At 39.1% G+C, this 27,506-nt stretch overlaps 3 protein-coding genes across 15 annotated transcripts in view; 1 reads left to right on the top strand and 2 right to left on the bottom strand.

Annotated features, from left to right (window-relative positions):
* Positions 1–27,506, top strand: part of Wdr62 (WD repeat domain 62) — a 227,182-nt gene that overhangs the window by 184,086 nt on the left and 15,590 nt on the right. For 8 of the 12 annotated variants that reach the window (XM_077424013.1, XM_077424019.1, XM_077424014.1 and 5 more), the window contains 15 exons: positions 14,251–14,466; positions 14,575–14,757; positions 14,880–15,040; positions 15,127–15,463; positions 15,561–15,727; positions 15,797–16,121; positions 16,208–16,418; positions 19,146–19,395; positions 19,498–19,957; positions 21,374–21,442; positions 21,645–21,755; positions 22,013–22,182; positions 22,275–22,565; positions 22,655–22,805; positions 22,883–25,307. In XM_077424013.1, the coding sequence (XP_077280139.1) occupies positions 14,251–14,466; positions 14,575–14,757; positions 14,880–15,040; positions 15,127–15,463; positions 15,561–15,727; positions 15,797–16,121; positions 16,208–16,418; positions 19,146–19,395; positions 19,498–19,957; positions 21,374–21,442; positions 21,645–21,755; positions 22,013–22,182; positions 22,275–22,565; positions 22,655–22,805; positions 22,883–25,307 (5,527 nt within the window). The remainder of the gene's footprint in view (positions 1–14,250; positions 14,467–14,574; positions 14,758–14,879; positions 15,041–15,126; positions 15,464–15,560; positions 15,728–15,796; positions 16,122–16,207; positions 16,419–19,145; positions 19,396–19,497; positions 19,958–21,373; positions 21,443–21,644; positions 21,756–22,012; positions 22,183–22,274; positions 22,566–22,654; positions 22,806–22,882; positions 25,308–27,506) is intronic. The other 4 variants (XM_077424025.1, XM_077424023.1, XM_077424024.1 and 1 more) reach the window with 2 other exon arrangements.
* LOC143907335 (uncharacterized) overlaps positions 1–27,506 on the bottom strand; it is a 181,526-nt gene that overhangs the window by 139,920 nt on the left and 14,100 nt on the right. The gene's annotated exons all lie outside the window — the stretch shown is intronic.
* Positions 1,946–14,244, bottom strand: LOC143907332 (uncharacterized). Of its 2 annotated transcripts, XM_077424030.1 has the most exons (3): positions 12,899–14,244; positions 12,595–12,812; positions 1,946–11,584 (listed from the first exon to the last, which is right to left on the bottom strand). In XM_077424030.1, exon 3 carries the CDS (start codon positions 4,085–4,087, stop codon positions 2,069–2,071), a length of 2,019 nt encoding a protein of 672 aa, XP_077280156.1. In that variant the 5' UTR covers positions 4,088–11,584; positions 12,595–12,812; positions 12,899–14,244; the 3' UTR covers positions 1,946–2,068. The 2 variants fall into 2 exon arrangements, with proteins under 2 accessions (XP_077280156.1, XP_077280157.1); XM_077424031.1 differs by lacking the exons at positions 12,595–12,812; positions 12,899–14,244 and adding an exon at positions 11,845–12,127.

The following is a 27,506-nucleotide window of genomic DNA, read 5'->3' as shown; positions in this document are numbered from 1 at the left end:
GTAACGGAAACCAAACTGATCTTCTCTATTGGAGATCAGAGTCTTCAAGCGAATAACTCCAGACTTATCCTTAAACGCCTTCAAACAACTGATTCTTGGGTCCTCGACACCTTCGAAAGATTCTTCTTGAGATAAACGCATCAGTGTTAATTCAGCTTGACTGATTTTTTTACCGACAAAACCTCGGATGGATGACGAATGCAGTTTCTTCGGCATTTTGTGACAAAACGAAGGATCCACGCCATCACGCGCAGAATTTTTGTGTATTTGGAAGATCCCTTAAGATACCAATAATCTTCTACTGTCTTACCAAGTATTCTTCATTGCGAGTTCGTGCTGGATAGATGCCTCGGACTTCTTTATCTTGATTGCGGACTTTTTAATTTCTCTATCGACTTCTGACTCGTCCACGGTATATTCCGCTGAGGGCCATTGATCTCGAGACTTCTTTAACCATTCCGGGCCCTCCCACCAGCGGGACTCGAGGAGCTGCTTCGCACTACATCCCCGGGAAGGTACGTCGGCAGGATTCATTGTTCCGGGTACGTGATGCCATTGCTCAGGTTCTGTAAGTTGACGAATTTCTTGTATTCGGTTCCATACAAAAGTGGCCCATTGCTTATTTCGTTTAATCCAGGACAAAACCGTAGAGAAATCACTCCAATAAAATTTCTCCGGCTGCTCTCTTTCCAGAACGTCCGAGGAGGAATCCATTAGTCTGACACCAATTGTGGCTGCAAGAAGCTTCAGTCTATTTATGGTCGATTTTCCCAATAGAGCTACCCTTGCTTTGGCCTCGATGAGTTGCACCTTGACTCCTTTTGAGGTCTCGGTACGAGCAAAGAGAACTGCTGCATAGGCATCTTGGCTGGCATCGACGAAAACGTGTAAGGACGTCGAACACTCTCTCAGCTCATCTCCAAAAATCCATCGGGGTATATGCAACTCTTTTAGAAGCTTTAGTTGTTGGTGCCACTCTCGGAAAATGTCTTCGATCTCCTTATTTACCTCCGTATCCCAATCCAAATCCGTGGACCAGAGTTTCTGCAATAGTAATTTTGGGCGCAGCAGTACTGGACACGCTAGACCGATCGGATCAAATATCTTTTGCGCGGCTGACAAAATGCTTCTTTTCGTTACCTTTTCAGGTAGAGGTTCCTGCAACGCAGCCTTTGTCAGCAATAAGGTGTCCTGGCCTCTATTCCACGTAAGCCCTAGTACTGACGAGCTGTCCCGGATCAGCGTCGGATCGGAGTATTCCCAACCTCTCAGAAGGAAACCGCCGGCAGACATTGCATCACTAGCTCCCTCCATGAACAGCTGCAATTCTTTGTTGGAGTTGACGCTCGTCACACAGTTGTCCACGTAGACCGACTTCTGAAGTTTCCTGATGATGGCACGCTGTTCATCTGTAGTCGCTTGTTGTAGTGCTCGCTCCAGAAGCAGTTCAATAGTAACACCCAACAAAAAGGGACTGCTAGACACTCCGAACACGACTCTACAGTGTCGGTAGACCGTTATTTTCGTTGGATCTTCTTTACTCCACCATAGAAACCGGAGCACATTTCGTTCCTTGGGCGACACACTAATCTGAAGGAAAGCTCTTTTAATGTCAGAGATAACCCCAATCCTTCTTTCTCGGAACCGTAGTAACATTGTCGAAATTAGTTCAATGAGATTTGGTTCAACTTCCAGACATTGATTCAGTGAAGGCGAGTCTATCCCTCGTGCTGAAGCATCGAAGACTGGTCTCAGACGCGTCGTACTATTCTCTTTTAATACGTGTCTGTGAGGTAGATAATAGCCGCTGTCATTTACTTCCGGAAGAGGCACTTGTTCGATGATTCCCTCAGCTGTCCATTCTTCAAGTACTCGACAGTAGTCTTCGAAGAGGTTGTCCGATTTCAATCTTCTAGTATTTATTTCCAGTCTCTTGATTGCCATTTCTTTGTTATCCGAAAGAGGAGGATGATTCTCCTTCCATGGCAGGAACACTTCATATTGTCCGGAATTATTCACCGTAACCATTTGGCGGAAGTAATCTTTTACTTGTTCTAGATGAGCCTCTTTAGTTTTCGTTTGGACTGGATCGGTAATACCCAATACATCCAGCCTCCACAGATCCGAAACCTTTGCATCCCGGGTGAACATAGACTGTCAATAGTGCTGGATCGACACGAGAGGTCTTTTCTTGCAAATTCTTGCCCATGACGGTCCATCCAAGACGAGTTTCGATTGCTGTTGCTCCACATTCAATTTCTTGTAACTTGCCTGTTAAAAGCTTGCCCGCAATGTCCGCTCCAATGAGAATAGAGATGGGTTTGTTTGCTTGACCGACATCTGTCAGTCGTATTCCTTTGTGAGATAACTCTTGAACCCAAGGACTTCTTCTTATACCGGGGATGTCTTGACAAATGGTCTCCTGACCCAAGGCCACAAAATTACAAGCATACGAGCCGTCCAAGCTGCTGAGTCGAATACGGTAACCTTTGTGCTGCTGGGGTTTAGTTTTTACACCTCCAAAGAGTAGATGAACTATATTATATTGTCCGATTTCCTCACAATCCAACTCCTTGGCTGTTCGATCAAGAACATACGATCGATGTGATCCTGTATCCAATACTGCTCGTACGACACGCTCCCTTTCTTGATTTCGCATTTTCACACGAAGAGTTTGGAGAAAAATCTCTGTACTCAGCAAAAGATTCGCCAGACTACTTTCCTCTTGTTTTATTGTCGGCTTTTTTGTCGGATTTTTCTTCGTCGATCCCTCAGCAGTTATTCTTCGGCACATGAGTAGAACGTGTCGCTTGCTGCACCAGGCACACTTGATATTGTATCTACAGAATCTACGGCCGTGTCCTGTTTTCAAGCAATTGAAACATGCGTTTTTTTGTTTAACAATGTCTTGTCTTTCTTCCAGAGACATCTTTCTCGCCTTTTCACATTGCGAACTGTCATGTTTCTCATTACAGAAGATGCATTCCAATACTTTGCTTTCTTTTGTCGCGAGGAGTGCGGAAGCCGTAGCAATTTTATTATTGGAATCAGCCTTTTGCTTCTTCTTTAATGCTGACTGCTCTTGCTTTAAACCAAATCCACTAACTGCCAATGCGATTCTTTCTTCGTTTTCCACTTCCGCTTGTAGAAAGGCCATTAAGTTTGTCAGTCGATCTTTCGGAGTAATAACGACGGGCACAGCCGAAGCACTGTCACCTAATTCTCTCGGCGCAATCTGAGTATGCCTTTGCCACGCTCGCAGCAAATCTTCGGGTAACGAGGACTCCACCAATGGATACAGCATCGCTGCGCATGTATCGGTCATCACACCGAGTGACTCGAGAGATCTAATGTGTGTCTCTAATTTATCATAGACACTGGCTAATGACACTTTTCCCTTCGGCGTTATCGCGTTATTCAACACTAATTTCAGTAATTCACGCACGTAAATTTCGACCAACAATTCGTTTTTCCCGAATCTACTTTTTAGGCTAGCGATCACCTTGTCATAATTGTCAGCTGTCGGTGGGTAACTGTTCACTAATTCACTAGCTCTCGTATCGGGCACCATCGCTTGGAGCAGATATTGGAATTTATCTTCTTTGGTTATGGTTATGTTTTCATGTATATTTTTGAACTGGCTCCAAAATTGTAGCCATTCTCTTACGTCACCGTTGAATTTCTTTAATTCGATCTTAGGTAACTTGAACGCGCGTATGTTCTCATGAAAAGGCAGATTGCTGTGTCGGTAATCTCGTACCTGCATCTGTGGCATTGTGTTACGTCGCTGCGCCTCTTCCTCTATTCTTGCGACCTCTACCTTCGCATGTTGATACTTCTTCCGATACTCGTCGGCGTGCTGCACCTCTTGATCCATTTCTTGCTCTGATGAATCTTCAACTGCCATTAGCTCGAACATCTTTTGGTTCAATTCTTCCATTTCACTCGCTTTTTCCCGTAGCAAAGCAAAATTTGCTTGTATTTCTGTTATCTGCGGGCTTTCTTGTGCGAGTTCGGCTCGTAGAGTCGTGAGTATTCGCGTAAAGGCACCACGCGTCACGCCTCGCGTCTTCTTGATGCGGTCCATTGTCCGTCACAATTTTTCGATACACGTACTTTTCTTCTGTTCTATTTACCGCTACAACCAACGAAAGTCCTGTCACGGTCGCCAGTATGTTAATGACTCGGGTTGGTTGATATATTGAAGGGTAGACGTAAATTATTTTAAGCAATTTATTGTTGCAAATCTCGAAAGAACGGATTACCCACGACTCGTCGCATTGGCTTGCTGAACCGAACTAAACTCCTCGCACGAGCGACCTCACCATATATTCTATAAAACCTAGAGAGTTGTTATAAATAAAAATTTACTATGTCCCTAGGGAAAAGCTTACTGTGGCTCACTCTATCGACAAGAAAAAAAATCAAATACGAAGCGGGGAAATACTCAACAATAATAACATAATCCACCCATTAACCTCTTCATCATACACGGGTATAATACGATATATAGATACACTTTCCAACATATTACCATAAAAAGTTCAACAACTTCGAAACGACTAACTCAAAGTGGATAAAATTATATCTCGAGAGAGGCTATAAAAATATGTGATAAAAATAGGTTTTATTGAAAAAATTCAAGGTGATTTCAACCTGACTTTGGTGACGCCACCCAAGGTCAAACTCATAAAGCCAATAAATAGATCTTTTTAAACCCTACAACTTTTGTCTGAAAAATTGTTTTATGAAACTTATATTTTTCGAGATATTTCGGCGTCCCCGAGACTTTTTAGACACCCTGTATGGGACCCTGTACATGATCATATATATATATGAACTTGAAAAAAGGATGGCTATCACTGATTTATTCCCTGTGTATACATTCGTACGTTTCGACTCGGGATTGAGCCATCTTCAGCGAGAAAATTAATTAAATTACTTACGAAACGTACGAATGTATACACAGGGAATAAATCAGTAATTTGATCACTTACGCACTGATAACTGCGTCTGACTCTCATAGTCATCCTTTTTTTAAGTTTTAACTAGAACAACACAAGGGCACACACACACACACACACACACACACACACACACACACACACACACACACACACACACACACACACACACACACACACACACACACACACACACACACACACACACACGCACGCACGCACACGCACACGCACACGCACGCACGCGCACGCACGCACACGCACACACACACACACACACACACACACACATTTTTTGATTATATATATTAGGTGCTGCGTTAAGGCAAGTCTGGCCATGGCAATGTCCATATACTGCTGAACATTTTAAACCCATTTAATAAAATAAAATAAAATAAAGGCATAAAAGAATGCATTTCACTTCAGTACCCGTATACATTAAAGAGATGCAACATATGCCTTCTTCCTTATTTCTTTACTTTATTTTTTTTCTCATTGTGTCTGAGTTCTAAAGGCCATTGCACGTACAAAAATTATAGTAGTAATTTCAAGGCCGTAAGAAAACTAACTAAACATAGTCAATAATTTTCCTAGCGGTCAAAGAATAATTGATTGTGATTGGTCAATTTTCTTACGGCCTTGCGATTACTACTAAAATTTTTGTACATGCAAAATGGCCTTTAGAATATTACATATATAATTTTGACATATGCATACTTGCCATATATGGAATAATAATTATTTTAAAAACATACATGTGACGTTGTAGCACGTAATTAAAATAAAAGTAATAAAAATTCATACATATATATTACAAATATGTTTTGTAATTTTATTATTTTTGTATGAGTAACTACATTTAATGAGCAATAATAATTAATCATTATATATGTGTATACATAATATAACTTTTAAGATTTGTGCTGTTCATTATAATGTTGTTGTTCGTACGAAAATAATAAAATTACATAGTAACATATTTGTAATATACGTAATTCGTCACTCGTCAATTTATTACAGTACCAGTTGTCACGACTTTTTGCACTCCCGGACCGCTCCGGGACGTGAGCCGGATCAAAAGGATTTAGGAGAGCGGGATGGTTGGCCTCTCCAGTGATTTCCTCGCACCTCCGATACTCCACGAAATGTTCCGAAGGTTGGGCGCCAGACGCGTACCTTCGCGTCCACGAAATTGCGAAAACCTAAACGAGACGCAAAACGAAGTGGGGAGGTGCGTGGAATCGGCTAGCTTGACCTGATCACGGGCGGGGTTAATGAAGGGCGGCGCGATATTCGGCGGGGTGACACATTAATTTCATACTCCGTCAGATAACAAAGAATATAACATTTATTGAGTACTGGTTGTCGAGAAAATAACAACGTTTATCCATCCGGCTTCGATCAAACACAAGATAAATTCGATAAATAAATCAAGAATAGCCGGTGGCGGGGTGTCGAGATTCATTTAACAGAAATAATATTAATGCGGACGCGAGACACCCACGGAGTATTAATTGGGTCTCTAATAAACACGCTGAAGGTTCTATTCTCAAACAATTAATAATTCGAGTCGGAAATTATAACACGCAAGAATACTACACTTAGCATCACTCATGAGAGTGAGGTTCAACGCAAAATGTCGCGAAATAATGGTACGTCACGCTTGGATTGCGTGAAACCCACGTCCGGAACCGTACGAAAACTCTGTCGCAATGATATCTTAACTTAACGCGAGATATTCGGTTCGGGCGCCACGGGGAGGCGCCGAGTCATTTAACCAAGCACGTCGCGATATCGCTAATAATGTTGGGCGCCAGGTGTGGAGAAGGCCACACCACCTTTGACTCGAAGTACGCGTCTAATAACCACGGAACGCCAGGAAGAACTACGCAAGCAACATCTAAACGCACGAAGCGTGGGAACGCCGGTAATTTCCTAACGCGAGTATAGGACGCAACGCAAGTAATACCGGACGCAAAGTTTCTCAACGCGAGAGCACAATTATCAACCCGTAATAACGAGATCCGAACACAAATCGATACGCTAACACCGACGCTCGAACATCAGAATTTCCCGACGCGAAGAAACGGTAACGCAATTGACGAACTACCGGCCCGTATGCGGCCGTACACCAAGGTCGCGAGGACAACGCAATACACTCGCGATATCGAACTCATTAACGCCTATCGCGATCTCCAGGGATTCGCCACAACGCTTGTACCACGGTTCCGCGGCCACGATACCATCCCGAGGCCCTTCGCTCTCGTTATCGATCGCGAAATTACACTCAATCTTAACATACGTTATCCCGAGCGAGAGCGTGTACCGGAGGGCGGTGTCGTGGCTTTACATATCGCTATTTACGGGCAACTTCACCGGGGATACGCCTCCTCCTGGGCTCCTCGCCGTCGCCTTCCACCACGATCCTCGATCCTCCAGACAAATATCGAAATACCCGACTCGGGGTGGCTATCGCGTATCTTACGAAACGTATCTCGCCGACGGACGACCAGAGAGTGAAAACGCTAGACCCGCTCGATTGCGGAATCGATACGGTACCCCTTCCTGAGGGGCGCGCGAGCCAATCGGGCGTGAGCTTGCAAGCCCGCGGTGTCCCGGCGCAGTGCTGTCGATACGAGATCCTTCGGGGGCGTGCAACGGTCCCTCGGCGGCGTGCGACTCCTCAATTCTGTCCTTAGCAGCGGACGGAATTCGGTTTTCGCCGATGTGCCTCCGGTTTGACCCTGGGGCGGTGATCAGTCACCCCGTAGGTCGATGTTTTGTGGAGATCATTTGCTGAAGCCGGGTGTTTACCCAAGCGCTTGGGGCCCCGCTATCGGCGGCCTCGTCCGTCGCTGCCGCACGTGACGCCCGCCTGCCGCGTTGCTCTCGCCAGCCCGCGATCTCTGCTGCTTCCGCGTTTGCCACCCCTCCCGGGTTATCGATCGTCCTTGATTTCCTTCGCCAAGTACTCCCTCGAAGGTTTGCCGTGGTGTGGGTGAGGTGCCGCGCGTATTACAATGCAAAAAAAAAGAAAGTAATCAGAATGCGGAAACGCGATTAAATACGACCCCTGGAGATCTCGCCGTTGCTTCCCCGGTCCGTCCCTGGGCGCGAAATTCCGCGTCCTGTGACGGCGGCGGGGCGCCGCGACGATGCGGCGAGCCGCAACGTCACACAGTATATAAATTTCTTATTATTTCATTATATAATTTATCCATACATTTATACATTTTTTTATTTATTTTTATAATACAAGTTTTCTCACTTTGTTACTGTATAATTGTTTATTACTTTTATTTTAATTACATGTCACAATATCACATGTATGTTTATAAAATATTTATTATTTCATATACGACAAGTACGCATATGTCAAAACATGCGCTTATGGAGTTTTGGTTAACCTAGAGATCCTAAAGCGGGGAGCACACACTTCTGCACAGCGCATAATGCGTAAGCATAAGAAAACTGATTGGTCTATTTCTTTATGCACATGTGTATGGATCAATCAATTTTCTTATGCTTACGCAATATGCGTTGTACAGAAGTGTGTGCTTCCCGCTTAAGGATCTATCCAGACAAACTTGCATAAGTACATAAACATATGCATATGAAAATGGATTGATCTATTTTCTTATGCACATGTATATAAACAAATCAATTTTTAATGCTTATGTTTATGAACTATGCAAGTTTGTCTGGATAGATCTTAAGTGCTGGTCTACAACCTTGCTTTAAAGAATATTTAAGCTCTAAGCCCGTAAGAAATTGACCAATCACAATCGAACTGTTGTCTACCGGTACTGCTACTGATTGGTGATCTGAATCTAGCTTACACCCCACCTCCAATCTTGTCACTCTTTCACAAGCTTTTCTCCTATTACGTAATTGATCACTGTTTCCCTCCTTCCTCCTGTAAAAGTCACCTCCTTCTCCTCATCTCCCTCCTTTGTTCCGTTCATAATTTCCCACTTTTCCTCTTCCACCCATCTAATCAGCCCTTTCCCCTACCTATTTATCATTTTATCTTTCGATTTTCTTTCAACTCCCTCTTCTTCATTTTTTAGCGCTCTTTTCTCCCTTGTTCTCGCATTGAAATCGCCCCCCACTATCCACTTCTCCTCTCTCCTGACCTCCTCTTTTACCGATTTTATCTTACCCATTACCTTGTTTAAGTTGCCGCTTACGTAAACTGTTGCTAATCTCCATTCTCCTTCTTTCATCTTACTTCTCTAATCATTAAACCCTCCTCCTCCACCCATTCTTCTTTCTCTTCTAACTCTTTTCTGACTCCCATCATTATTCCACCTATTGTTCTTCCTTCTCTTCTAACTTTTTCTTTCTTTACACCCTGTATACTCCAGTTAAACTCTTTTAGTACCTTATTCTTCATCTTCTCCCATTTCTCCTGTTCCAGCCACGTCTCCACTAACCTCACGACATCCCACTCTTTTATCTCATCTCAAAACCCTTCCTGTTTTTCCTTCATTTCCGCTACATTCCAAAAGCCTATCTTTAGGCTTTCTTCCTGTTTCTTCCTTCCTTCCTTCTTTCTTTTTTTTTCTCCCCTCTTTTTCCTCTTTTTCACTCATTTTTACTTTCCCCACTTTACTCTCTTTGATTTCTTTTCTCCCTCCCACAAGCCTCACCACACTCCCTTTTTTCCTACTCTCCCTCTCCTCCCTCTTTTCTCTACCCTCCTTTTCCATCGTTTTTCCTCCCTCCTCACTACCTTTACATTTTATTTTTCCGTCTTCCTCTTTTCCATTCTTTCTCTCTTTCTCTGTTCCTCTTTCTCCCCCCCTTTTTTTCTTGCTCCTCTTTCTCTCATTTCCTCTTCCATCTATCAGGACTTCTTTTTCCTCATCCCAACTCCACCACTTCCCCTTTATCCAAATTTTTCCGTACTTTACCCAATTTCTCCTATTCCTTCTCTCCTTCTCAGCTATCCTCTCTAGGCTTCATTGCATTTTTCTTTCCCTCAAGATCATGTCATTCTCCATTCTTTCCATCCTCCCTTTCAACACGTTCTTCTTCTGCATTACCTCTCTTTTCCTTACTCTATATTTTAACCTAACTAAAATTATCTTCTCTTTCTCCGTCTTTCTTCCTATCTCTTTTACCTCCTTTATCCCTCCCTCCTCCCCCATCTCTAGTCATAGCTTCTCTACCGTTTTATTTCGCCTTCCCTCTTCTACCTCCACCCCTTTCACTACTACATTGTTCCTTCTTCCGTCTTTCTCTTCTAACTCTCTCCACCTTTCTAGCTCTCTTACCTACGCTTCCATTGCTTTATCTCTTTTTTGTATTTCCCACTTTCCTTCCTCTTTCACTTCTCCCTGCCCTTCGTTCCTTCTATCTCTCTCCCTCTCTATACTCTCCAGTCTTCCTCTCAACTCTCCTATCTCCTTCTTCTTCTTTTTCTCTTCTTTATTTTCTGTAACTTTCGTAACTTAAGCACGAGATATATAACGCATGAATTTTTGAACGTATACATTACCGCTCATTAATTCAATACACCCCTATAATTGTTAATTTCTCTGTAAATGATGGACATGATACGTGTGTTTTTTACAGAAATGAATACATTTGCTGTTATAAACACTTTCAACACTTGCATTGCATTTTTACATATTATTTATATAAAAATGCAATGCATGCAAATGAAATGTTTATAACAGCAAGTGTATTAATTCTGTGCAAAACATGTATCATGATGTTCATCTTTTACAGAGAAATCAACGAATCTGTTATTCACTTAAAATAATACACCCTGTATATTGAAATTAATGTGTGTGTGTGTGTGTGAGGGGTAGTGTATATAAAGAAGTTAACTAATATATACATTTAAATATATTTGCAATATAATAAATATTTTTATAATATATTATACATTTCTCTATATTGTTCCTTCTCTTCTCTCCTTCTTTCTTCTTTTTCTATCTTTATATCTTTCTCTCGTTTTAAAATACTTTTTACTTTTTTATAAACAGCTTAAGGTATCGATACAATAAATGATACTATAAAAGCTACATTTGGATGGAACGATAACAATTTACACACTTTACCTCTATAATTATGTTAAAATCATCAGATGTACTGTAATATAATCGTCATATTTTTTTACAAAGAAATACTAACGCAAATTATTCGGATATTATCACTAAAAAATTAGATGAAGATAGTTTGTAATCATACAAAGATACTGTTTGGGCAATGTACACATCTTTTTAATTTACATATCTCTCATTTACTACCGATCATAATTTCATAATGATGCATTTGCAATGAAATAGATACGTTAGCAACATTCAAAACCATCGACTGGAAAAAGCATTCCTCTTGGTCTATTCGTTGTGACGCATAAAATCGTATAATTTCTACACTCAGCAGTGGATTCACTTCAATTGATGCTATTTTAAGACAGAGTTCGATTCAAAGAATCCTCGTTGTTATTAAATATGCTTACAAAGCTTGTGAATAGCGCTAATTTCCCTGCCATGCGCATATCTTTCTTTTTCGTGGCTGTATCCTGATTAGGCATCATCTTGTCCGCAATATGCTTATAGACTTTTCCATTCAGCATTAACTTAAAAAATAAAATGCCGTCGTACCATCTGAAATCGTTATATATAATTGTCTTGGTATTATAATCCATTTTATAATAAGTGTTTCCTCTCCGATAGCATAAGCACAATTAATTTTAGAAAATCTAAATTATTTTATCTTTTTAAAAATCTATTTAAAAATTCTAAAAATCAAGTTTTTTTCAAATAATAGACAACTTGAATTAATTATATAATTATATAATTAATGTTTATAAGAACAATTTTATATTACTATTAAACGGAATGTTTATAGCACTAATTACACTTACATTTCCTGATTAGAGCTTATTATGGCATGTTGTATTTTCCAAATTTTACTTCCAAAACATAGAAAATACATTCCAGCCTGTGACACCACGTATACGCTAACAAACCTGCACGGTATCGTTTTCAGAATGCAGTGTGACCTTTAGGATGTCAAGCTTGACGTGTGCGAACTTCATATGACCAATGAAAATGAACAACGCAACGTAGTTGCTCAGCCACTGTACCGTTAACCAGAACTTTTTTAGGCTTATATTGCTCTGCTGCATACGAGGAGGACGAGACCGATGTTCTCTTTGTCCTTTAGGTCCTTGCGAACTGTTGTTAAACATGAATTCGTTACAGTAATAATGTAGATATTTACATTAATAAGAAAATTTTCAATTTTTTAATGTTTTGTTCAATTGTATTATGTATGCACTTAATTATAAACATACGTTATACATCTTCGGTTCCAGCGGGAGAAACCAAACGTATGTTAAATAATTACGACAAAATAATGTAAATATCTATACATTATTACTGTAAGGAATTCATGTTTAACAACAGTTTGCAAGGACCTAAAAGCCAAAGAGAACATCGGTCTCGTCCTCTTCGTATGCAACAGAGCAATAAGCCTAAAGAAGGTCTAGTTCACGGTACAGTGGCTGAGCAACTACGTACGTTGCATTGTCGCCAATCGCAAATCGCTACTAACGTTGCTACATTACATCTGATGAAAGCTATTAACTCCCAGCACGTAACATGATACATACCGACAGAAAGTTTCTTCAACACCGCACCAATATTAATTTTTGCGTCCTTAGCGAACATCTTCGGTTTCTCGAAAGGAATAGCCACGTCACTTTTAATGGTTTCCCACTTTCCTTTGCCATCATCTTCGTCACGTTTCTTTCCTCGTTCTTTTTCTTTGCGTTCTTTACGTTGCTTTTTCCTCTTCGCTTTATCCTCGTCCTCCTCCTAGGCTATAGCCCTATGTAAAAAAAACATTATGGTGTTATATAATATATTATGCTTCATGTTATCGGCGTTTTAAATATAAAATATTTTGCGTCTTACCTGTTATCAGAACGGCGAGACCTTTAGCGTAAAATCGACAATACATCGCCCCCAAGCATCCATACATGGAATTGGCTGTGAGGTTCAACGCCATTTGCCTGATATGATAATCCATTTTCTGTTCCGGCAATAGATTCGGCGCTTTCATGAGTTGCTTGATCTGCTGTCTGCTTTTGACTAATTTGTGACTCTCCGTCGGGATCATACCTGACTCCAGATTTAACTCGAGAATATTTAATTGCTGCACTGTATAAATTATGTTTTAGTCCAGATATTTACTTCATGTTGTTTGCATATAAGAAAATTACCTCGGCGTCAGCATACCCCGCACCGGGCACAGTGGTAAAACACAAATTGTACACTTGTATAATACTCGGATTAATACATCTTGTATAATACCAGAAATTGAAGTCCATGAGCAGTCCCAGTTTGTCATAGAAACCTTTCTTTGGATCAAGTACGAGACCTCCAGCATACACTGCAGCTTTCTTACGCGAGCCATCTAACATATATCTAGTTTCTTAATAACGACAATATATAAAAATATATTCAGATCTCACCTTTATCGAGGTTAATATTAATAATAATATTAATCTCGCGACACGACGCGGGTCGATTAACCTCGCGACACGACGCGAGCTGTCACATCATGACACACACGACGCACTACACGCACGAAACTCGCCACACTCCGCGATGACAGTCCCTCACGGGATGAAGCAAGCTCGCGGCGCGGCAATCAATCGAGATAGCCAATCGGCATCGCGGAAAAGAGGCTTCAATTTTACGATACAAACGAAATTCACGCCTCAGGTAACACGCCTTTTTTAAAAGTGGATTCGAGAGAGTCCTTACTCATTATTTTATACATATATGAATCCACATATGGAACATATGTATATTAAATTTCTTTTGAGATCAATAATAATAATCATTTTTCTATGAAGTTTTCAACTCTAAAGTGTTCCTAAACAATATTCGTAGACCCTGAGTTTTTCATGTTTGTCTGGCTATAGGTCAGTAACTGTGCATTATCTACCTTTGAGCCTATTACATCTTTTGTTCAGCAGGTCATAAGCTACAACATATAAGAAAACTAGTTGAGTTTACCAGGACCTAGATTCATACATGATTAGTGCGAAGTTCTTAACATTGTTTACAATTCAGTTTTTTTTACAATATATCGTCGCGAAATACAATGTTAAGTAAATTGCATTAATTGTGTGAGAGGTAGGAGGTTTCAGATTAATCCTATGAGGTATACAAGACGGTCGGTCTCGCTCCGCGTGTACTTGGCGCGAGACACTACCGTGTCTCTTGATATTGAAAGGACATTTATCTTTTGATTTCAGGCGTTCTCGCCCAGCAACAAGTACGTTGTATCGGTCGGTTCGCAGCACGACATGATTGTGAATGTTTGGGATTGGCGGAACAATGTCAAAGTAGCATCCAATAAAGTTTCGAGCAAGGTGAAGGCCGTCTGTTTTGCGGAGAATGGCAATTATTTCGTTACCGTGGGTAACAGGCACGTCAAGTTTTGGTACTTGGAGTATTCGCGTAGCGCCAAGGTAAGCTCTCAACCCTGTTTTACATCTTACCGCGAAACAAAAGTATTGTGTTTTTTCTTGATGTGATATAACAGAAGAATAGATCTTATGCGATATTTTATTACACAGTACAAAGAACCCGTGCCTTTGATGGGTCGTTCCGCTATATTAGGAGAGCAGAGAAATAATGATTTCGTTGACGTAGCCTGCGGTAGGGGAGAGATGGCAGATTCTACGTATGCGATAACCAAAACGGGTCTGTTGTGCGAATTTAATAACAGGAGGCTCTTGGACAAGTGGGTCGAGCTTCGAGTAAGTTACTCCTAGTGATTAGTTCGGTTCTACACTCGATTCGAGAAATATGAATAGATCACGATCAGTCCACTTTTAAACTCGTATTTGGTAATGAAAAAGAAACATTGCTGTCCTTACAGACAAGTAGTGCCAATTGCATGGCGATCGGGGATAAATATATTTTTATCGGATGCGCCGAGGGTATTGTACGATGTTTTAGTCCTAACACGCTTCAGTTTATCACCACATTACCGAGGACACATTACTTGGGAGTAGACGTTGCACAAGGATTGTCTATCAGGTTTATATTTTATAACAATGACACACCTCGATAATTCTCCGTTGCGACATTTAGGAATATCTTCCTATTCGCGTTTTTTGTTTTAGTCATATGTCTCAACATCCGCCTAACGCGAGGTATCCGGACGCGATCGCGCTGGCATTCGATGAGCGAAATAACAAACTGACTTGCGTGTACAACGACCATAGCATCTACGTTTGGGATGTGAGGGATATCAAGCGGGTCGGCAAGTCGCACTCGTTCCTGTACCATTCGGCCTGCATCTGGGGCGTCGAGATGTATCCGACCGATTCAGATTCCGTCGGTGCGATGCCGCTCGGAAGTTTCATCACCTGCTCCAGCGACGACACAATAAGGATGTGGAATTTGGAGAGGGATAGCACGCCAAATGATACCTTATACAAGCGGAACATTTATAGCAATGTCTGTATTCTCCCTCAAGTAAAATGTAATCAGAATGAAAAGTGGGCGTGTAAAGTCGATGTTTTATTTCGCAATGTCCCCGTTTTTTCGCTGATAGGAATTGCTCAAGGTGTTGTACGTGGATCCGGAGTTGACTTACCTGAAGGATCTGGACTTGGCCGCCGCGGGATCCGCCGAAAAGAGCGACGCATCTTACGACGGTCGTAACGGCGTGAGATCGATAAGAGTTGCTCCTGACGGCAAGCACCTCGCTTCCGGGGATAGGTAAAATGAGAAGAGAAATCCAGTTGATGGGCGATTAGCAAGGGATACAATCACATATTACTTCCACAGATCGGGCAATATCAGAATCCACGATGTTTCTTCACTGGAAGAGTTATGCCTGATAGAAGCGCACGATGCCGAAGTGCTGTGTCTAGAGTATTCCAGGTTCTTACGACATTCGCTGGACGCCCCTAGACTACTAGCAAGCGCGTCTCGCGATAGATTGATTCACGTTTTTAGCGTCGATCAGGGATACAATTTTCTGCAGACGCTTGATGATCATAGCTCTTCCATTACCGCGGTTAGATTTTTTAATCAATTAAATCAAGGTAATCAGATACAGATGGTATCCTGCGGCGCAGATAAGAGTATTATTTTTAGGCAATTGCAATCAGTAAGTAATCTTGTTTCGATGTTTGATAATCAATTTCAGATCTGGCATTCACCAAGACACTTTACGATTTTTTCTTGTATTTTTAGACGCCAGGCGGAATGCCGCAATTTGCTAGGGGTCGCAATGCTCAGGGAAAAACCACTTTGTATGACATGGAAGTCGATTCTGGACAGAAGCATGTATTAACCGCCTGTCAAGATAGAAATATCCGAGTTTATAATGTTACTACAGGGAAACACAGCAAGACTTTTAAAGGTTCCGTTAGTGACGACGGATCGCTGATTAAAGTTGTTCTAGGTAGGATGAATAATTCATAGCTCATTATGCATCGCTACTCCATTACAGTACTGAAAGTCTTTCAATAGCGATATTTAGATATATTTTGATGATTCACATAAAAGAGTATTCTTTAAATAATTACAAGGGATAGACAAAATAATGTGAAATAATCTGGGAAATACATTACTTGTTTTATTAATAAGATGTTATCAATTGTCGTTAATAACTTGTTATTAATAAGATGTAAAACCCACTGTTTGTTTTTAACACAGAATCTGTCCTTGTTGGAATAGACACACAATGCTTAAATAGTCACCAGTGTGTGTCACCAATATGTGTGAATTGACAAAGAGAATTATTTCGTCCATTTTTGGACTTTAATATATTTAAGTACTTTACCCGAGATTTTTTGAACTAGATTGTGTGATTGATCGGGGCCGAAAAGATAACATAATTTAAAAGTTTTGTAACGAGGATCAGATTTATTTATAAAATTGAAATTAGGAAAATTGATTTCAAAATCTAGAGAATGTGTTTGTGACGTGGAACTTCTTGAATTACGTCACCTTGGGATTTCAGTTTTTAAATTCTTTAGTTTAAGGAAGAGCAAGAGAGGATCTTGATTAGATTGAATTGCTTAGTTAATTGATTTAAAATTTAATCTTTCAATTGTGTTTTTTACCCCCTTTTCTAGACATAATAAAGAAGGATAAATTAAATTATAAATTTTCTGTTGCCACACTTTTCGGCAATCACAGATATAGTTGGACTTGTTCTATTGCCACGCTCTTTAACAGCAACAGATTGTTCCGGGAAATGGTTAGGTGTTTCTGGATAAATTAGATTTCAGGATTTACAAAATACCTTTATTCAAGAAATTCTTGAATCTACAATGGTTTGATTGGGACTTGAATTTTCGTTCAAGTGTAGGTCAGAGTTTCTTAATGTCAAAAACAAGAGCAGAATTCCAAAATGAATATAAAAGATTGATAAAGCTAATAAGCTAATAGGCCATGAGCTTGAGTATCGATCGAGTAAGCCATTGTGGTATTTTTTTCACGCTTATTTATACTCAAGCGATCAAAATCCTTTGCGCGAGCTTCTCACCACTTCGTACGTATATTAGTAGAGGAGAAAAGTTTTGTCTTTGGGTGTAATCCTACGTCCATCCTACATTCTTTAACATTTGATTCGTTATTAGAAGACTCTAAATTTTGTCCGTACGTGACAAAGCATCTTCCAATTGTTCAAGAAATAATTGGAGGAAAAACTTTCCTCATTTTGCTCTTTAAAACTGTTCAATGATTCAATGATATTTAAATCAGGTGATTACGCTGGCCAGGAAAGATATTGATGTTGTTGTTTGTTGTTAACATTAAAGTTTTGGAGAACAAAGAGCAATTTTGAAAAGTGAGAAGCAAATTTCTTCCTCCAACACCACTTATATATAAGTATGAAAGATGTTCTGTTAAAAGATTAGCAACGTTAAAAGAGTACAACATTCCATTGGTTGTTCAAGCATTATATGACTATTCCAACAGGATAGAATTTGTATTAAAGGCAAATGGTGGGCCAACCTCTTATTAATAAAACAAGCAATGTATTTTCTAGGTGTTTACATGTGTTTATTTTGCCCACCTTCTGCATAAACAATTATTCCTTATTGATAACACATTGATATTACATTATAAATTGAACGATTTCTCTATTACCACTTTATTTAGTCCTTTCTATCTCTCAATGGCATATATGCAGAACGAAAATGTCACGCACATGATCAAAATGTTTTCCATTCCATGTATGTATGTGACCAAATTGTCATGAAATCAATACTGATTGCTGCCGTAGAAGATAATTTTAAACAAAGCTTCATTAGTGTTTCCGAAACAAAACAAAAATTAAAAATTTGTAATAAAGTTGATTTTTTTTAAATTGATGGAACGTGAGAAAATAAAAACAGGAATTTTGGTATAAAAGTCGATATTTAAAATGTAAAGTTTTATATCTGATAAAATAATATAAAATCGTAATACCCCCATAGATGCATCACTGAAAAATGCAATATAACGATTTAAAAATATTCTTTGCAAAAATATTGTTTATTTATTTCTGTGATTTTCCTAGATTTTTTATTAATTTATTTAAATCTCCAAATACTTCTCTCTCTCTCTCTCTCTCTCTCTCTCTCTCTCTCAACTTATATGACACTACTACGTCTGTTTATAAAAATCATGTAATATATCTCAATCTGTAATATATTTTCAATAATAAAAACTGTTTTTGCTAAATGTTATTTTAAAGATTAATCAATTTTTATAGATTTAATATTTTAAAACTAGCATGCAGCATTCTAATGCGGTGCATAATTTACGCATTGGCTTAGAATAATTTTATTAAATAGGAAAAAGAAACAATTTAACACATATTATAATAAACAGTGATATTATAGCGCTGAATGTTAAAAATGCAGATATCATTAGGATAAAGATTTCTGACAATATAGAGATTCGGTTACATTGAAATAATTACGAAATTAGTAGACATAATACTCAACTGAAAATAACTTGATCATTCTTAAAATCAATTTTCATTAAGGAAATAAAAATCAAGTTTCCAATCCTGCTATTTAAAGATTTTCCACTATTTAGCGGGAATCACAGCAGCGATGCTTGTTATAAATTGGTCTACACAATTGACCTCGACTGATAATCTATAAAATATCCATCCCATTTGGCGTATTTTCAGATGCGTCCGGTATTTATGTAGCTACCTCATGTACAGACAAAACGTTATGCGTGTACGATTATTATAGCGGCGAGTGCATGGCCACTATGGTTGGTCATTCAGAACTGGTGACTGGTTTGCGCTTTAGCCCAGATTGTCGTCACCTTGTGTCTGCGAGCGGTGACGGCTGCGTGTTCGTGTGGCGTATTCCGCACGACATGGTCGTGACCATGCAGGCTCGTCTAGCTCAGCAAGCGATGCGCGCCGGCAAGTAAGTAGCTTCTTTCCATTCACAAATGCTGCTGATCTTAACTGTCGTCGTGGCGCTTCGGCTAAATGCTAAAATAATTGCGTCTCTCAAATGTATTCATAGGAAACCGCTCCAAGTCAACGATGGCGAAATCGACATACGATTGGATAATGAAATCTTTGAATCGCCTCCATCGGATCTTCTCGATCCCAACTCGAATCCAACGCTCCAGAGCGTAGATTACAGATTCAGCGTCGGTCAGTTACCGCTATGGGCGAAGAAACAAATAAATACCACGAATGTTGACGATAGCGCTGCTCTGAGCTCAAATGTCAGGTCTCTCGGTGTCGATCTGCCAAAGGGACGATGGGCACAAAGGGTTCAACAGAGCGACGGTATCACCGTCAAGTCTGTCTACGACAGCGACGAAGTTATACCGTTTCCTCCGTCGCGCAATGCCATTGACTCGGATGGCGGTGGTTGCGGTGGCGGTGGCGGCGATTCGAAGGACAGCTCCATCGACAGCGGCACAGAGACGAAATGCAGCAGCGACTATCGTCGAGAAACGATGATTAACAAAAGGGTTAGTAGAAAAGGATCTTTACGAGTTTTTTGCGATAGATAAATTGTAAATTAAGAGGGAGAGGATGCAGTTGTGAAATTACAAGGCCATAGTTATCTTTATATTCCTCATTTTTATATTTCTCACTGAGGCATATTTGAATCATCTTTTTTTTAAATTTTTATCACGCAATTTTGGCTACATTTGGATTGATACTTTTTTCTAAATAAATTTTTTTTTTTGAATTTTAATTATGATTTGAAAAATTTTATAACTTTAGTTGCTTGTAATTTTTTATAAAATTATAATTTTTTAAAGCCGAATGATAAAAATCATGATCCAGTCACTCCTGAAGAGATTAAGATAACGATTGTAATAATTGGTTTGATGTATTTCTCAAGAAAAAGGTACATAAAAGTTAGAAAATGTGATTTTACTGGAAAGTGTATTAAAGATTTTGATATTATTTGGCAAGATTTGATAATATTTGGCAACCTCGCATCTCTTGCAATGAATTGATATTTTTTTCTTTGCTTACTTCAAATCAAGGTTACAAATAGAGGGTGTTGCTAAGTATCAAACTAAAATTAAAAAAAAAAATTATTTTTTCTTGATTATCGCTTCTAAATAAAAATCGCGAGAGATTTATAAGTTTAAACCATTTTTTTTTCGACATTTGGACATATCCAAAAATCACTTTGTATCCTCTTCTAACTAGTAACTTAAAACATGCAGGAAATAATCTACTTAATGAAAAAAGTTGATATTTTGGTCATTTTTAAGAGAGTTTATTCTCTCCTTAAACATAACTAATTTAAACAGAATAATAAATTTCTTTCGCCAGTATATAGAATAACAATTAAAGTAATTTAAATCGACCGTGACTGGCAATATATGTATAACGTCTTTTTCGATATGAACATTGAAAAAAAATTTATTATTCTGTTTATTATACACACCGTCGACCTAAGAATCGGTGCTCCATCTTATAGTTGTTATTGCGATAAATATTACCACAGCCCCAGTGGTCGAATTGGCACGACACCCGCACGGTATACGGGAGGTTCCAGGTTCAAACCCTGGCTGAGGTAATATTTTTCGCAATAAAAATTTAAATTATTTAATTTAGAAATTACATCAACTGACTAAAACCCATGGTCGAAATTAATAATGTCTCGATGATTGATCCGAAAAAGTGCTGTGTGAATCCGACAAACCAAGTTGGCTCACAGTTTTTCAATGTTCATATCGAAAAAGACGTTATATATTATTGCCAGTCACGGTCGATTTAAATTACTTTAATTGTTATAACTAATTTAATTATTTTTAAATAATTATTAAATCGTCGAATAATATCGAATATTAACATATTCTTCTAATATATTGCTGCTTTCTTCAATCTAAGAATGAAATACTAACATTTAATTGCGATTTTAGGAAGAAGAGGAAAGTGTATTTCAATCTTGTCCCAAAAGTTATAAAGAGATAGAAAATGAAACGAAACAGGTATTAACAAAGTGTTATATGAGTATTATTGTTTGATCGTATATCTCATATTGTCTTTCTAGTAGCAAATTCATCTTTATTCACCGATTATTGTGCTTTGCTCTTGCTTTTTTAAATCATCTCTTTGTTTTGATAATCTGGATTGCATTGTTGATTTGCATATTTGTTTCATTGATCACACTTTATTTCAATCATGGCATAGGCGATTGACGATAAGGTGACAGTAAGAAGTAATAATTTTACGGAATTGACACGTCAATCGAGAAGTCGTCATCACACCGACGATAGCAGTCTTGGCAGCTTTAAATTTGAGGTATATCTTCCTAAAAACGTGAAACATTCTCTAAAAATGATTACGTATAATAATCTCTTTAGGAAATAATTTATAAAAAGCCACTTTTTCAAATATAACAAAACATAACATATGTAAATAACATTTCTCTCTGCCGATATTATATTCTCAATTGACATCATATTACTCATAACTGTATTATGTTTTTAATTTAATTGTTAATTATGTCATTAATAAATAATATCTCGCTATATTATCAAAAAATGTATGCTATTCAGGATCATGAAAGCACCGAACATGATGGGGATGTCGAAGATTATTCCGAAGGAGAAAACGGAACGACTAGTTCTGAAAAGTCACACCATAGGTTAATGTATTATCCCCCACCAGAAGATATTGTATCGAATCAGTTTACTGTTAATGCGATGGACGTTGAGGAACTTCGAAGGTTCGTTCTTGATTCAACATATCTACGTTCTCTTCTCGATTATATTGCAAATCTTTTTGTCGAAGAGTGTAAAGCGCATCTTATATGCACAGGTCACAAAGGCGTCAAAAGAAGTTGAAGAACGCGGAGAATGGTCGGACGAGTGAATTAACCGCGTCTGGCAGTCAGGATGAATCTGATTCAGAAGGCGGGGCGTCGACTCCTAGCGCCGAGAGAAATCCATTGTCTATATTATCCGAAGCTAGTTCTGAAGGTTTTGATCAGCTTTCTAAACAGAGTCACAGGGAAAAATATCTGAAGAATGCCTTCGAGTCGCTTAGCGGCGCGGAAGAACCACCAAATCGTGCGAAAGCAACAAGTATTAGCTCTCAGTTTCACGGGAGGTAAAATGAGATTTGAACGAGTGAATTTTTATGATGCTAGGTCATTATTTCAATAATCACTGATTACTGATTAATTTGCATTGTTGTAGACTTAGTGGCGGTGAAGGTAACGCTGCTGCCAAAATACATAATGCGGCGGTGGTTAACGCGACGAAACATGCGAGAGGCGACATTGATGTTGCGAAAAAACGGGAAGAGTTACAGAGAAGGATAGAGGAAACCAGAAGAAAATTACAAAGTGTAAGTAATCTTTGCATGAAAAAAGCGAAATGCTCTACGGGAACTTTTGCAGTAAAATTCGATTCTTATTCTTGCAGGTGGGTTATAGATCGTTACTGAAATCCAGCCAAAGCATATCCGACTTGAGCAGTCACATACAAGAAAAGCATCATCGTTCCAACAGGCTCAGCACAGGTAACAGATCCGGTCAACAAAACCAATTTTCAAAACCGATTAATCCCTGCAAACCTATGCTAAATCCAAAACCCACGTTTAAATCCCAAGAATCCAACAAAATTAACAAGGTCCAAGGTATGGGGAATGCGTTACTTAAACCAGAGATACCAAGTGAAAATTGCTTGTTGAAAAGTCCAACTAAGTTGTGCATCAATGAGAAAGTAAAAAAACCAACCTTTAGCCGTCCGTTAACGTTGACATTAAAAAAAACTGAAAAGTATAAGCTGTCTTTGAATAAGGCTAATCAATCTTTGCCCGAATCTCCTGTATGCGAGGAATTGAAGTTATTGAAAGAGCAGTGTAAGAAGAATATCAGTCGGTTTGCAAGATTTGCTCAGAAGAGAAGGTCTTGCAGTTATTTTATCGGTCTGAATGATAATGAGAAGGATATGGAAAACGTTGCAAAATCTTCCGAAAGTTTACCCGCTATGAACGAGCGTAATATGGAGAATTTTAAAGAGACCGTCGACGATGCTGACGAGGGGAACGGCAATTTCAGCGACGATTCACTGGAAGAAGATCTCAAGAATCCACCTCGGCGTTGTGTCAGCGACTATCAGATTAACGTTCATATGAATGACTACAGAAGTTATTCGAATTATCAGGATATTCAGAAGAAGATTTTAACTGGTTCTCAAGAGAGTGTACTCTCGGATGCCTCTGTTGAATCGTTCTCTAAAGGAAGCGCCGAGATTCTGGATTACGATCACGATAGACACTCGAGCGCGAGCTTCTTCCTATCTCGACGCAAGATGCAGGAGAGCAGAAGTCAGGAGAGTATATTAACTGATGAGTCGGACTACCAGATGTTTCCATTACGCGAAAACGCTGATCATCGAAGTACGGAGAGCGTGTTAACTGACGACTCGGACTCCTTAGTGAAATCAGCACCTTTGGAAATGTTATTCGACTCTCATTACAAGCGAAAGAGGCAAAATTCCGAGACTTACAGTGGAAATCCTAATAATATCGCAGAGACCACCACGGATGATGTACAAAATTCCACCAATGAGAACACACTGTACAGAGCGGTATTTAGATCGAAGTCTTTGCAGGACACTAGAATCAGCAAAGCGAGGAACAATACGAATTTCTCAGAAGACACTGCATCACTGAAAACTCAAGTTTACTGTGAATTCAATTTTGATAATGAGCACAAGGACGATGCGGATGGGACGATTTGCAGCGGATCGGATACTATTCCATGTAGCAATAGCCTGAAACCGGAATCGATGATGATCCTGAATGATTTTGTTGCTCACAAACCGCCGAAACCTAAGAGAAACTCGTCCCGCACTCAGAGTATGCGCAACAGAGCTAGACCAGCCTGGAAGTACATTGACACGCCGCCCTCATCGCCTGCTTTAAAAAGCGTAACCGATTCCGACAATTACACGGCATCCTCCATGAGTTCAGCTTGTTCCGAATATCGAGTTACGCCGAGCGATAAGAAGACTAAGCGAGATTTACTCGATTCCGAAATAATGCAACAGTTCTTGCAGTCTGCAAATTTTACACTGCAATCTGACGATAATAAAGACAGCGGAGGCGAATTCTACAGTCTGCAGACTTGCGCCGATAAGAATGGTATGCAGGATGAGTTGATGTATGACAAAAACGACTCTTCGTGTATAACGAGAAATCATCATATAACGAAGATTCACGACACGAGAGAGGGACAATGCGTATCATACGACAGGGAACAAGTAAATTTATTCGAGAACGATATTCCAACGAAGGATATGTACGAAACTTACGACTCATTGGAGCCCGGCAGAATTTCCTGCGACCCGCAAAGAGAAGAGTTATCGCTCGGTAGTTCGAATTTGCAGACCAACGAACTTATCGACGATCTCAACGCGAGTGTGGATTTTCGGATAACTCGCGCGATCGAGGGCACCGTGAAGTTACTCTCGAAGGAATTCGAGAATCTAGTGAGGCAAAAGCAGTACTTGACGAGGGAGAGGTGCCTACGACTGACACACGGTCAAGATACGAGCGAGAACTTCGCCAAGTTGGAGGCCGAGCGTGATGGTAGACTTTACGCGGTCAGACGCGATATACGACTGCACTCGTGCGGCGAGGACAGCTACTGCGCCGATATGTCGACGATGGACAGGTCGCTGATGGAGAGCGGCTCCTCCACGTCCGCCTCGAGTTGCACCAACTCGCCTAAGAGAATGTGGCCGCCCGCGTCGCGCTGTCCGAGTCACACAAGTCACAAGTGGACGAAAACTCTGCCGACAATTGATCAAACGATTTTCGCTACAAAGTATCCTTATGCAGGTATCGATAACGAATAGAAAATGCTTGCATATATTTTCTACGTGTTGTTAAATTTTACGTGTTATTATCCAAAAATCAAGTATAAGAATTTACATTACAACACATTGAGTCGTTTACAGAAGAGATATTTGTATTTTCGTATGTACATATATCTGTTGTAGATGTACGTAGCTGTATAGTATACGTGTGTATACAGAGGCAGTTGAAAACGTAAAGGAAATTTTAGAAAAAAATGTATTAAGTGTTGAAATACAAGAAAAAAAAATACATCAATCGTCAATAGTCTTCTCCTCGTTTTATACAAGTGGTCCAATATTTCACTAGTTGATTGATCCCAAAATAAAATTTATTCGATTGCTCCTTCAACCAATTTTTTTACTTTTTTGCTTCCTCACAGAGGAAGCTTTGTTTTCGTAAACCTCGTATCTTTGGCATCGTCATCAGAGGAAAAATTATCCCTTCAGTCTTCATCATCCAAAAATGTAATGGTCACATAGTGGATGCTCCAAAGCTTCAATTTCGAGATGCCCTGAGGCCTGGGATTATCTTGGAGCAAAATAATCCCCTAACAAGTTACTCCTCTTTGTTTGCTCAACATTGCTGGTTTCAATTCTGTTTTCAACAGCTCCGAATAGTTGGCACTATTTATTGTCATACTTTTTTGTGTGAAGGACAAAAGAAATAATAGGAGCTGAAGAAGCACACTAAAGCAGTCAAATAAAATTCCGATGGCATCGTTCCTTACGTGAAACATTGAACCACTTGTGTAGAACAAGGAGACTACATGGAGGATTGATGTATCTTTTTCTTGCATTTTAATATTTAAGATACTTTTTTTTTAATTTTTTTTACTTGATGGATTACCTTTGTATCTAGATAGAAAAGTGAAATGTCTCAACGAAATACCATAGTTAATCGTCCACTTACTTATCGCTTACGTATAATCGCGTTCGATTTTATTTTAAAACGACAGCATTTTACTTTTCAGTTTAAACGCTTTTCAAGTTGTGCGAAGACTTGGTTAATATTTTTAATCATTTCCATTTGCACGGAACGCAACCGCATGTTTTTCTCATTAAGTTACAACATTACCCTTCTTCCCCTTTTGTCGCTATCCTGCTCTCTAATGTCTTATTTTAATTATTTACTTTGTGCAAGAAGCTCTAAAAAAGTCAAATTATCATATTAATTATAGAAAATTTGTAAAATCAAGATTACTTTGAACTGGATCTTTTTGCACATAAGGAAATAATTATTAAATATATTCTACATATCGATCAATTTTATTTATTTATTTTACATTGTCATATATTTATTTTTCCATCAATGAAAAAACAGTGGTTCTTATATTGTAAATTTAACTGCTTAAAAATAAAAGGGTAAATATTTACCTTTTACACAGCCCCAAGTACTTTCCATTAACCTTAATGACCTCTAAGAAGATCAAGATTATTGATCTTTTCCATCGCTCGGTTAGTAAAAAAGAAGTTCTTAATGTAAAAAAGTTGTTAATAAATGTGTTGAAGAAAATCTACATTTCTTTGCTCTTGGTATAAGGGAGACCGGGGTTATCTGTCTACAAGAGCTATGTGTCCACAGTACTGCTATCTCAAGTGTTAAGGCCCTTGCACAATGCTAGGCAACAGGCAATAGGAACAGGGAATAGAAATCAGAAATCATGTATAAATGCAGAATAAACAGTGGCACAGACAATAGACAGAGTTTCCGTCACGTTGAAAATTCTGTGCCTATTGCCTGTTGCCAACCAATCATAGCATTCGATTTTTAAAAGTTGTAATTAACAAATTTTTGGATATTTCCTGTTCCTATAATATTGCCTGTTTCCTGGCATTGTGCAAGGGCATTTAAGAGATAGATATCTACCATTCCAACAAATAATTGAAAAAAACTCTACGTAAGAGATTCATAAGCTTTTGTTCTCTTTCGATGCTTTTCACATACACTTCTATGCGTTACGAAAAAAAAATTAACTTTTTTTTACGGTCGAAAAATTTGTGGCAGTAGTTTAACTTAAATTAAGGCAAGCAATTTATAATATTATCAATTAATATATAATTATCAGATGTGTGAATTAAAATTTCAAATCTTAATTCGGCATAATCTAAAATTCGCAACATGCTAAAGACTGAAAAATGTGGTCGGGGCTATCTGTCTTATTTTTGATAGGGCAATGTGTCC

This window comes from Temnothorax americanus, unplaced genomic scaffold (assembly GCF_048541705.1).
Source record: "Temnothorax americanus isolate GAGA-0224 unplaced genomic scaffold, ASM4854170v1 Scaffold8, whole genome shotgun sequence".
NCBI classification, from domain to species: domain Eukaryota; kingdom Metazoa; phylum Arthropoda; class Insecta; order Hymenoptera; family Formicidae; genus Temnothorax; species Temnothorax americanus.
This window is presented reverse-complemented; position numbering and strand designations above follow the sequence as displayed.